At 64.3% G+C, this 11,982-nt stretch overlaps 1 protein-coding gene across 1 annotated transcript; it reads left to right on the top strand.

Moving 5' to 3' along the window:
• Positions 1 to 28: 28 nt before the first annotated feature.
• On the top strand, positions 29 to 11,974 carry HEPACAM (hepatic and glial cell adhesion molecule). Its single transcript, XM_062594680.1, has 7 exons — positions 29 to 114; positions 2,461 to 2,802; positions 5,367 to 5,648; positions 8,161 to 8,254; positions 8,364 to 8,437; positions 9,452 to 9,525; positions 9,616 to 11,974. Exons 1-7 carry the CDS (start codon positions 45 to 47, stop codon positions 9,886 to 9,888), a joined length of 1,209 nt encoding a protein of 402 aa, XP_062450664.1. The 5' UTR covers positions 29 to 44; the 3' UTR covers positions 9,889 to 11,974.
• Positions 11,975 to 11,982: the final 8 nt, after the last annotated feature.

Raw genomic sequence — 11,982 nt, 5'->3', positions numbered from 1 at the left:
CTCGCGACGTGCCCGGAGCGGCGGAGGCGCCGAGCGAGGCCGAAATGCGGGGAGCAGCGCCCGGCGCCCGCCGCCTCCTGCCCGTCGCCTGCTGCCTCCTGGCCCTGCACGCAGGTAGGGGTGCCCCAAAGAAGGGCTGGCGTGGGGGGGGGGAGGAGGAAATGGGGCCAAAAAAGGAGGGGGGGGGGAAAGACAAATGCAATAAATCCGAATCCTCCCCCCTCGCAACCCCACCAAAAATAAATAAATAAATAAATAAAGTTTTTTCCCGGAAAAAGCTCTTTTTTCCTTGCTGGAGGAGGAAAGCCGGCGGCGTGGGAAACGCTGAGGCAGCAGTTTTGCCCCCCACCTTGCTCCCACCACCAGCTCTGAATCCCCCATCCAAAAACACCTCCCCCCCCCCAAAAAAAAAACATCGTTTTCCTGCCCCAAAGCCAGGAGATGAGGTTTCCCCCGCAGCGGCTGACGGCTCGAAGCTGTTTTCCGGGCGCGATTTCCCGGCAGCCGTGCGTGGAGCCGCCGGCAGCTCCGGGCGTTTCGGGGCTGCTTTATTCCTGGCTGAATTTTTGCTGCCGGAGGTGGGGAAAAAAAAGCAAGGGAAAAAGAGGGACCTTCTCGTTTTATGTTTGTTTTTGAAGGGGTGCAAATCAATGCAACCTCGAAGCCGAGAAATTTGGGAACGCCGTACCGGAGTTTGGGGGATTTTTTTTGTTTTTTCTTTTTTTTTCTTTTTTTTTCCCGGGAGGTTCCCACGAGGGAAATAGGGATTCAAACACTGCAAAGGGCAAAAAATGCGGCTCCGAGCTGGCGGGAGGCTGGAAACGCCACCAGCGAATAACCCCGGCTTAACGCCTCCGCGGCCTCGGCCCATCTCCGGCGGGAAAACGCCGCCACGCTCGGGTCAAAATCGGGCCGAAACGGTTAAAAGAGCGGCGGCAAGCGGGACGCTTGCAACAAGGGGTTTGGGCTCAGCGCGCGCCGTTATCTTTGGGAATTCATGCGCGAAAGGCAGTTGTTGGGGGGGGGGAGAAAAGGAGGAAAATGCAAAAAAAGAGGGGGGGTGGGAAAAGATTTGCAAAAAAAAGAATTTGCAAAGAAAAGGATTTGCACAAGAATTTGCCAAGAAAGAACTTGCAAAGAAAAGAATTTGCAAAAAGAAAGAATTTGCAAAAAGAAAGAATTTGCAGAAGCAAAGAATTTGCAAAGGAAAAGAATTTGCAAAAGGAAAGAATTGGCAAAAGGAAAGATTTGCAAAGGAAAGTAATTGTGAGGAAAAGATTTTGCAAAAAGAAACAGTTTGCAGATAAGAACAATCTGCAGAAGAAGCATTTGCAAAAAAAAAAAAAAAAAAGAGAGAGAGAAACAAAAGGAATTTGCAAACAAGAACATTGCAAGAGGCAGAGCGGGGCTGTGCGAAGCAGTGGGCGCAGCACCCAAAAGCACCCGCGTTGCAAAACGCCACGGGGCCAGGGGCCAAGCCCCAAATCTGCCTCTTTTCTTGCAAAAAAACTCAGCTTTTTTTGCACGATCCCAGAGCAAAAAACGGCCTTAAATCGGGACCCTTGTGTTTTTTTGTTGTTTTTGTTGTTGTTGTTGTTGCTGTTCCGGGCAGGCTGCAGGGAAGGAGGACGGGCTCTGCATACCAATAGGTCCCATGACTTTCGGGCTTGTTTAAAGCCTTTCTTGCCGCTCCGGGCGTTGCCGGTCGCCCTCCGTCAATCCGGAGGCTTGTTCGCCCTGGAGTTTAACAGCGTCCGGGTTCGGGGGCTTGCAATATTTTGGGGGCCGATTCACTGCATGCATTTCTGCCTGCACCCTGCGGTGCAAACGTTTCCGCCCGCGCGCTGCGTTGCAAGCGTTGCTGCACGCGCCCTGCAGCACCAGCTTTTCTGCATGCTCCTGGTGTTGCGCTTCTGCATGCAGCCAGCAGCGCTGGCATTTCTGCACATGCCCAGCAGTGCATTTCTGCATGCACCTCGCGGTGCAAACGTTTCTGCACCCCCAGTGTGTTTCAAGCGTTACTGGATGCACGCCGCAGTGCAAGCACTCCTGCATGCACCTCGCGGTGCGAACGTTTCTGCACGCACAGTGTGTTGCAAGTGTTTTTGGATGCACGCCGCAGTGCAAGCACTGCTGCATGCACCTCGCAATGCAAGCACTCCTGCACGCGCCTCGCGGTGCAAACATTTCTGCGTGCCCAGCGTGTTGCAAGCGCTTCTGCGTGCACCCAGCAGTGCAAGCCCTTCTGCACGCACACGGTGGTGCAAGCATTGCCACGTGCACCGTGCCGCGGGACGCGCGTGGGGGCACGGGGCGTGCACGTCGCCGCTGCAACCGGCAGCTCTGCTCAGCTGCAGCGCATCGATTCGGGGTGGTGAGATGCAGGGGGGGGGGGGACATTTTCATTCTGTTTTTTTATTCTTATTCTTACTATTTTGCTTCCCCGCCGTGCCCGGACAGGCTTGCTGCAAGGCGTGAACATCACGAGCCCGGCGCCGCTGGTGCGCGGCACGGCGGGCAAGGCGGCGCTGCTCTCGGTGCGCTACAGCAGCGCCAGCGCCGACAAGCCCGTCGTCAAGTGGCAGCTCAAGCGCGACAAGCCCGTCACCGTGGTGCAGTCCATCGGCACCGAGATCATCGGCAACCTGCGGCCCGACTACCGCGACCGCATCCGCATCCTGGAGAACGGCTCGCTGCTCATCAGCCCACTGCAGCTGGCCGACGAGGGCACCTACGAGGTGGAGGTGTCCATCACCGATGACACCTTCACCGGCGAGAAGACCATCAACCTCACCGTGGACAGTAAGTGCCTGCAAGGAGGCAGCGAGGAGGCACCGGGTTTGCACCGAGGTGGCGCCGGGTTGCAACGAGGCAACGCCAGCTTGCATCGAGGCGGTGCTGGCGTTGCACCGAGGCCGTGCCCTATTGCACCGAGGCAGCGCCAGGGTTGCACCAAGGCGGTGCCAGGTTACACAGAAGAGGCACCATGTTGCAATGAGGTGGCGCCGGGTTGCACCGAGGTGGTGTCAGGTTGCACCAAGGTGGTTCCCGGTTTGCACTGAGGCAGCACCCCATTGCACCGAGGTGGTGCCGAGCTGCACCAAGGTGGTGCCGGGTTGCAACGAGGCAACGCCAGCTTGCATCGAGGCGGTGCTGGGGTTGCACCGAGGCTGTGCCCTATTGCACCGAGGCAGCACCAGGGTTGCACCAAAGTGGCGCCGGGTTGCGCCAAGGCAGTGCCAGTTTGCGCAGAAGAGGCACCACGTTGCACTGAGGTGGCGCCGGGTTGCACCAAGGTGGCGCCGGGTTTGCACTGAAGTAGCACCCCATTGCACCAAGGTGGTGCCAGGTTGCACCGAGGTGGTTCCAGGCTTGCACTGAGGCAGCACTCCATTGCACTGAGGTTGTGCCAAGTTGCACAGAGGTGGTGCCAGGCTTGCACCAAGGTGGCACCAGGTTGCACTGAGGCACCACCAGGTTGCACTGAGGCGCCAGTTTGCATCAAGGTGGTGCAGAGGTTGCACCAAGGCAGCACCCTATTGCACCAAGGCGGCGCCGGGATTGCACCAAGGTGGTGCCAGGTTGCACCGAGGTGATTTTGGGTTTGCCCGTTGTACCGAGGTGGTGCTGAATTGCACCGAGATGGTGCTGGGTTTGCACCGAGACAGTGCCAGGTTGCACTGCGGTGGCACCAGGTTGCACTGAGGCGACACCAGTTTGCATCGGGATGGCACCAGGTTGCACCAAGGTGGTGCCAGGTTGCACCGAGGAGGCACCGAGTTGCAATGAGGTGGCGCCGGGTTGCACCCAAGTGGTTCTGGATTTGCTGCGAGACAGCACCCCACTGCACTGAGGTGGTGCTAAGTTGCATCGAGGTGGCGCCAGGTTTGCACCGAGGTGGCACCGGGTTGCACTGAGGTGAAGCCAGTTTGCATCAAGGTGGTGCTGGGGTTGCAGTGAGGCAGCACCCTATTGCACCGAGGCGGCACCCCATTGCACCGAGGCAGGGCTGTGTTGCACCAAAGAGGCGTGGGGTTGCCCTGAGGTGGCAACAGGTTGCAACAAGATGATGCTGGATTGCACCAGGTTGCACTGAGGTGATGTCGAGTGGCACCAAGATGATGCCGGTTTGTACCAATGTGGCACTGGGGTTGCACCGGGGCAGTGCCGAGTTGCACCAAGGTGACGCTCCATTGCACCGTGGAGGCGCTGGGTTGCACCGTGGTGGCACCGGGTTGCACCAAGACAGTGCCCCATTGCACCAAGGCGGCAGCAGGTTGCATCGAAGCGGTGCTGGGCTGCCCTAAGGAGGTGCCAGGTTGCACCAAGGTGGCACCGGGTCACATCACACCAGGTGGCACCAAGGTTGTGCCGGGGCTGCACCGAGGTGATGCCCCATTGCACCGTGGAGGTGCTGGGTTGCACTGTGGAGGCGTCGGGTTGCACCAAGGTGGTGCTGAGGTTGCACCAAGATGATGTCCTCTTGCACCGTGGAGGCACCAGCCTGCACCAAGGCAGCACCAGGTTGCACCGAGGCAGTGCTGGGTTGCAACGAGGCGGCACTAGGGTTGCACCAAGGTGATGCCCTGTTGCACTGTGGAGGCGCCAGGGTGCATCGAGGCGGTGCCAGGGTGGGGGGCACCAAAGCAGCACCAGGCTGCACCATGCCGGGTTGCACCGAGGTGGTGCTGAGGTTGCACCGAGGCAGCGCTGGGCTGCAATGAGGCGACACCAGGTTGCACTGAAGCAGTGCAGGGTTGCAGCAAGGTGATGCCCCGTTGCACCGAGGTGCCAGGGCTGTACCGAGGTGGCACTGGTTTGCACCAAGGCGATGCTAAGGTTGCACCAAGGAGGCACCAGGTTGCACCGAGGAGGTGCCAGGGCTGCACTGAGGTGGCACCAGTTTGCATCGAGGTGATGCTGGTTTGCACCAAGGCGATGCTGAGGTTGCACCGAGGAAATGCCAGGGCTGCACTGAGGAGGTGCCAGGGCTGCACCAATGTGGCGCCGGTTTGCACTGAGGTGATGCTGAGGTTGCACCGAGGAGGCACCAGGTCACACCGAGGCGGCGCTGGTTTGCATCGAGGCAATGCTGAGGTTGCACCGAGGCGGTGCCGGTTTGCACCGAGGCGATGCTGAGGTTGCACCAAGGAGGCACCAGGTCGCATCGAGGCGACGCCGGGTTGCACCACGGATGCACCGTGGTTTTTTTTCTTTATTGCAAGAGCCGTTTGCAAGGGTTTCGCAGCGCCAGCTGCATTTTGGAGCAAAGGGGCCAGGGCGAGGGGGTCACCCGCCACCCAGGCGGCTCCCTCCTCGTCTCTCCCCCCCAACCCCCACCCCCACCCCCACCTCCAACCCCGCAGTCCCCGTGTCGAAGCCGCAAGTGGTGGTGGCCTCCTCGACGGTGCTGGAGCTGAGCGAATATTTCACCCTCAACTGCTCGCACGAGAACGGCACCAAGCCCAGCTACACGTGGCTCAAGGACGGGCGGCCGCTGAGCAACGACTCGCGCCTGCTGCTCTCGCCCGACCACAAGGTGCTCACCATCACCCGCGTCCTCATGGCCGACGACGACGTCTACAGCTGCCTCGTGGAGAACCCCATCAGCCAGGGCCGCAGCGGCCCCGTCAAGCTCACCGTCTACCGTAAGCGGCGGCGCGGCGCGGCGTTGTTTTGGTTTCCCCCCTCCGCCCGCCCGCCCATGCAGCCCCCCCCCCCCCGTTGCATCCTGGCTCCGGCGTTGCAGGGTTGCAAGGGGGGGATTTGCAAACGTGCAAGAGCCCCGGTGCTGGGGGCTGCAGCGAGGGGGGGGTGCAAGAGCCCAGTGATGGGGGCTGCAGCGAGGGGGGTGCAAGAGCCCCAGTGCTGGGGGCTGCAGCGAGGGGGGTGCAAGAGCCCCAGTGCTGGGGGCTGCAGTGAGGGGGGGGTGCAAGAGCCCGGTGCTGGGGGCTGCAGCGAGGGGGGGCTGCAAGAGCCCCAGTGCTGGGGGCTGCAGCGAGGAGGGGGTGCAAGAGCCCCAGTGCTGGGGGCTGCAATGAGGGGAGTGCAAGAGCCCCGGTGCTGGGGGCTGCAGCGAGGAGGGGGTGCAAGAGCCCAGTGCTGGGGGCTGCAATGAGGGGAGTGCAAGAGCCCCAGTGCTGGGGGCTGCAGCGAGGAGGGTGCAAGAGCCCCAGTGCTGGGGGCTGCAGCGAGGGGGGGGGTGCAAGAGCTCCGGTGCTGGGGGCTGCAGCGAGGAGGGGGTGCAAGAGCCCCAGTGCTGGGGGCTGCAGTGAGGGGGGGGTGCAAGAACGGTTCTGGGGGCTGCAGCGAGGAGGGGGTGCAAGAGCCCAGTGCTGGGGGCTGCAGCGAGGGGGGTGCAAGAGCCCCAGTGCTGGGGGCTGCAGTGAGGGGGGTGCAAGAGCCCCACTACTGGGGGCTGCAGCGAGGGGGGGGTGCAAGAGCCCCGGTGCTGGGGGCTGCAGCGAGGAGGGGGTGCAAGAGCCCAGTGCTGGGGGCTGCAGCGAGGGGGGGGTGCAAGAGCCCCAGTGCTGGGGGCTGCAGCGAGGGGGGGGGTGCAAGAGCCCAGTGCTGGGGGCTGCAGCGAGGGGGGTGCAAGAGCCCCAGTGCTGGGGGCTGCAGCGAGGGGGGGGTGCAAGAGCCCCAGTGCTGGGGGCTGCAGTGAGGGGGGTGCAAGAGCCCCAGTGCTGGGGGCTGCAGCGAGGGGGGGGGTGCAAGAGCCCCAGTGCTGGGGGCTGCAGTGAGGGGGGTGCAAGAGCCCCAGTGCTGGGGGCTGCAGCGAGGGGGGGGGTGCAAGAGCCCCGGTGCTGGGGGCTGCAGCGAGGAGGGGGTGCAAGAGCCCAGTGCTGGGGGCTGCCGTGAGGGGGGTGCAAGAGCCCCACTACTGGGGGCTGCAGCGAGGGGGGTGCAAGAGCCCCAGTGCTGGGGGCTGCAGTGAGGGGGGGGGGTGTAAGAGCCCAGTGCTGGGGGCTGCAGTGAGGGGGGCGCAAGAGCCCCGGTGCTGGGGGCTGCAGCGAGGGGGGGGTGCAAGAGCCCCGGTGCTGGGGGCTGCAGCGAGGAGGGGGTGCAAGAGCCCAGTGCTGGGGGCTGCAGTGAGGGGGGTGCAAGAGCCCCAGTGCTGGGGGCTGCAGCGAGGGGGGGGGTGCAAGAGCCCGGTGCTGGGGGCTGCAGCGAGGGGGGGGTGCAAGAGCCCCAGTGCTGGGGGCTGCAGCGAGGGGGGTGCAAGAGCCCCAGTGCTGGGGGCTGCAGTGAGGGGGGGGGGGTGCAAGAGCCCAGTGCTGGGGGCTGCAGTGAGGGGGGCGCAAGAGCCCCGGTGCTGGGGGCTGCAGCGAGGGGGGGGGTGCAAGAGCCCCGGTGCTGGGGGCTGCAGCGAGGAGGGGGTGCAAGAGCCCAGTGCTGGGGGCTGCCGTGAGGAGGGGGTGCAAGAGCCCCAGTGCTGGGGGCTGCAGCGAGGGGGGTGCAAGAGCCCCAGTGCTGGGGGCTGCAGTGAGGAGGGGGTGCAAGAGCCCCAGTGCTGGGGGCTGCAGTGAGGAGGGGGTGCAAGAGCCCCGGCGCCGGGGGCTGCAATGAGGGGGGTGCAAGAGCCCGGTGCTGGGGGCTGCAGTGAGGGGGGGGTGCAAGAGCCCAGTGCTGGGGGCTGCAGTGAGGGGGGCGCAAGAACCCCGGTGCTGGGGGCTGCAGCGAGGGGGTGCAAGAGCCCCAGTGCTGAGGGCTGCAGCGAGGGGGGGGTGCAAGAGCCCGGTGCTGGGGGCTGCAGCGAGGGGGGGGGTGCAAGAGCCCAGTGCTGGGGGCTGCAGTGAGGGGGGGGTGCAAGAGCCCCGGTGCTGGGGGCTGCAGCAAGGGGGGTGCAAGAGCCCGGTGCTGGGGGCTGCAGTGAGGGGGGGTGCAAGAGCCCAGTGCTGGGGGCTGCAGTGAGGGGGGTGCAAGAGCCCAGCGCGATGGGCTGCAGTAAGGGGGGGGGCTGCCTGAGCTCAGCATTTTGCACCATCTTTGCAAAACCGAGAGCGGGCGAAGGGAGCGCCGGAGGGTTGCAAACATTCCCGGCTCGAATTGGGGGTGTTTTTCTCTTTCTCTCTCTTTTTTTTTTTAATCCCCCCCCTTTCCCGCCGCCTCGGGAGCCCCGACGGCTGCTCTCCCCCCCCCCAACCCCCCCAACCCAAGGCCGCAGCTCCCTCTACATCATCCTCTCCACGGGCGGCATCTTCCTCCTCGTCACGCTGGTGACCGTCTGCGCCTGCTGGAAGCCCTCCAAAAAGTACGGCGGGGGGGGGGGTCAGGGGGGGCAGTGGGGAGGGGGGACCCCTGGGGATGCCCCCCCCCACAGCCACGATCGCCGGCACCTCACGGGCTCTCGCGGCGCGCAGGGCCAAGCGGGCGGCAGAGGCGCCCGGCGCCGCCGACTTCGCCAAGCAGGACAACGAGCAGCTCAAGCATGAGGGTGAGCGCCGGGCCGGGGGGGCTGGCGGGGAGGGGGTGGGGGGGGCTGTGGCGCGTCCCCCCCCCATAGTGACTCCCCACCTATAGCATCCCCCGTGGTGACCCCCGGGGTATCCTGCAGAGCATGCACACCCCTGCCCCGAGCACCCTATAGCACCCTCATAGCATCCCCCATAGCATCTGCCATGGTGTTCCCCCTAGCATCCCCCCCCCCCCGGCACCCTTATAGCACCCCCATAGCATCCACCGTGGCACCCCCACAGCACCCCTATAGCACCCCAATAGTGTCACTTATAGCATCCCTTATAGCACCCCCATAGCATCCCTATATGACCCCCAGAGCACCCCTGAGCACCCTCACAGCATCCCCTATAGCACCCCCAGAGCAGCCCCCATAGTATTCCCTATAGCACCCCCACAGCATCCCCTATAGCACCCCCATAGCATCCCTATAACACCCCCAGAGCACTCCCAGAGCATCCCCTATAGCACCCCCGTAGCACCCCCATAGCATCCCCTATAGCATCCCCAGTAGCATCTCCAGAGCATCCCTATTGCATCCCCTATAGCACTCCCAGAGCACCCCCATAGCATCCCTATAGCACCTCTATAGCATCCCTATAGCACCCCTGTAGCATCCCCATAGCTTCCCCAACAGCACCCCAATAGCATCCCTATAACTTCCCCCATAGCACCCCCATAGCATCACTATAACTTCCCCCATAGCATCCCCATAGCACCCCCACAGCATCCCCAATAGCACCCCAATAGCATCCCTATAACTTCCCCCATAGCACCCCCATAGCATCACTATAACTTCCCCCATAGCATCCTCATAGCATCCCCACAGCATCCCCTATAGCACCCCTATAGCACCCCAATAGCACCCCCAGAGCATCCCCCAGAGCATTCCCCAGAGCCCCCACAGAGCCCCCCCACGGCAGCGGGCCCCCGGCCCCCCTCCCGGCGGAAGGGGGCCGCAGGGGGCCGCCAGGGCCGCGTCACCTCCCCGCAGCCGAGGCGCTGGCGCGCGCTGCCGAGCCCGACCGCAAGAGCCCCATGGCCCTCTACATCCTCAAGGACGCCAAGGTGAGGCGGCGGCGGCACCCACCGAGCCGGGACCCCCCCCCACCCACCCACCCACCCATCGCCGCCGCCACCCGCTTGCTCCCTCCGTAGGACGCGCCGGAGGCCGAGGAGGAACCGGAGGCGACGACGGCCCCGGCGGCGGCTTACGCGGCGGCCGGCCGCTCGCCCGGCGCCCCGGCCCGCTCGGCCCGCCGCTACCCGCGCTCGCCGGCGCGCTCGCCCGCCGCCCCCCGGGCGCCCCGCTCGCCGCCGGGTTCGCCGGCGCGCTCCCGCGCCGCCCCGCGCCTCCTGCGGACTGCCGGCGTCCACGTCGCCCGCGAGCAGGAGGAGGCAGCGGCCGCCGCCGTGGAGATCAGCGCCTGAGCAGCGGGGCCTCTCGGGGGGGGGGGACACGCGCGACGGGGACACGCGCGCGAGCGCGCAGGCCGAGGGCCCCGCGGGGGTGGCCCGCGGCGTAAAGTCACTAATTCGCTATTGATCCCGGCCACGTGCGCGCGTGGGCCCCCCCCCCCCCCGCTCGCCCGCCCGCCCCCGCTCGTCCCCTCCTCTTCGTCGGCTGGCCGCGCGCGCGCGCCGGCGCGGGGCTGGGGCGCGCGGAGAGACGGGCACGGCGCGTGCAAGAGGATGGGCATGGAGCGTGCAAGAGAGCGTGCATGGAGTGTGCAAGAGAGTGTGCATAGAGCATGCATAGAGAGTGTGCATGGAGTGTGCAGAGAGAGCGTGCATGGAGTGTGCAAGAGAGTATGCGTGGAGCATGCATAGAGAGTGTGCATGGAGTGTGCGGAGAGAGCGCGCATGGAGCGTGCAAGAGAGTATGCATGGAGCATGCATAGAGAGCGTGCATGGAGCATGCAAGAGGGTATGCATGGACCATGCATAGAGAGTGTGCACAGAGCGTGCAGAGAGAGCGTGCATGGAGTGTGCAGAGAGTGCACGGAGCGTACGGAGACAGCGTGCACGGAGTGCACAAGAGAGTATGCATGGAGCTTGCAGAGAGAGCGTGCATGGATCATGCATAGAGAGCGTGCAGAGAGAGCGTGCATGGAGTGTGCAGCGAGAGTGTGCATGGAGCGTACGGAGAGAGCGTGCATAGAGTGTGCAAGAGGACATGCACAGAGAGTGCGGAGAGAGCATGCACTGAGCATGCAAGAGGGTGTGCATCGAGCGTGCAGAGAGAGTGTGCATGGAGCATGCGAGAGGGCGTGCATGGTGCACGCAGAGAGAGCGGGAACAGAGCATGCAAGAGAGTGTGCATGGAGCGCGCGGAGAGAGTGAGCCTCGAGTGCACAAGAGGGCGTGCATGGAGTGTGTGGAGAATGCAGGCACGGAGCATGCAAGAAGGCATGTAAGGAGCACGCAGAGAGTGAGCACGGAGCATGCAAGGGGGCATGCACGGAGCACGCAGAGAGAGCATGCAACACAGCATGCATGGAGCATGGGGAGAGAGCGTGCACGGAGCATGCAAGGGGGCATGCACGGAGCATGCAGAGAGAGTGTGCAACACAGCATGCATGGAGCATGGGGAGAGAGCGTGCACGGAGCATGCAAGAGGGCATGCGTGGAGCACACGGCCTGCGTGTGCATGAAGTGTGCTCGGAACATGCCTGGAGCATGCAAGAAGAGAACATGCACGGAGCACACAGAAAGAGCATGCAGGGAGAGTGTGCACGGAGTGTGCATGGAGCATTTGCGGAGCGTGCAGAGTGAGCATGCATGGAACAGGCAGAGGGAGCCTGCATGGAGTGTGCAAGAGAGCGTGCTCGGAGCGTTTGGAGGCAGCACGCACCGAGCGTGCACAGAAAGCGTGCCCAAAGCTTGCAGCGTGAGCATGCATGGAGCATGCAAGGGGGCGTGCGCGGAGCGTGCAGAGAGAGCGTGCACCGCGCGTGCAAGCGGGCGTGCAGAGAGAGCGTGCACCGCGCGTGCAAGCGGGTGTGCCCGGAGCGTGCAGGCGGCGCGCTGCGGCGAGCACGGAGCGTGCAGAGGGAGCGCGCCCGGCGCCCGGCGGGGGAGCACGCGCCGAGCGCCCGCCTAAGACTTGGCACGGAGCAAGCGGCGAGAGCTTCCCCCCCCCCCCAGCTCCGCCACAGCCCCGGCCCCCCCAAAGGGGAGGGGGGGCCCCCGGCTCGGCCGAGCTGCGCCCCGGATCCCGCCGTGCCGCTCGCCCGCCCGTTAGCCTTTTCCCTCCGCCGCCTCAGGATTTTCTGTGAAAATCATCCGGATTTGGGGGTTTTGGGGTGTTTTTTTTGTTTTTTTTTTTGTTTGTTTGTTTTTTGTTTTTTGGCGTGCACATTTGCATTTCCCCCTCGGCCTTTACCGGGAAATAGGTTTAGGATGAAAGCGGAGAGCGGCCGGCCGAGCTCGCCGGGCCCCCAGGGCGGGTGCCGGGGCACCCCGGGGTGCTCGGGGCACGGGGGGGGGGAGGGGGCGAGGCGCCGCTCCCCGAGCCCCGCGGGC

Source organism: Rhea pennata, chromosome 24, assembly GCF_028389875.1.
Source record: "Rhea pennata isolate bPtePen1 chromosome 24, bPtePen1.pri, whole genome shotgun sequence".
In the NCBI taxonomy this organism is placed as follows: Eukaryota; Metazoa; Chordata; class Aves; order Rheiformes; family Rheidae; genus Rhea; species Rhea pennata.
Note: the sequence above shows the minus strand (reverse complement) of the source record. Positions and strands in the feature narration are given on the sequence as shown.

Coding starts and splice junctions, on each gene's coding strand:
- HEPACAM (XM_062594680.1), top strand. CDS start 45: ATGCGGGGAGCAGCGCCCGGCGCCCGCCGCCTCCTGCCCGTCGCCTGC. Junction 115..2,460: donor CCTCCTGGCCCTGCACGCAG/GTAGGGGTGCCC, acceptor GTGCCCGGACAG/GCTTGCTGCAAGGCGTGAAC. Junction 8,255..8,363: donor TGCTGGAAGCCCTCCAAAAA/GTACGGCGGGGG, acceptor CGCGGCGCGCAG/GGCCAAGCGGGCGGCAGAGG.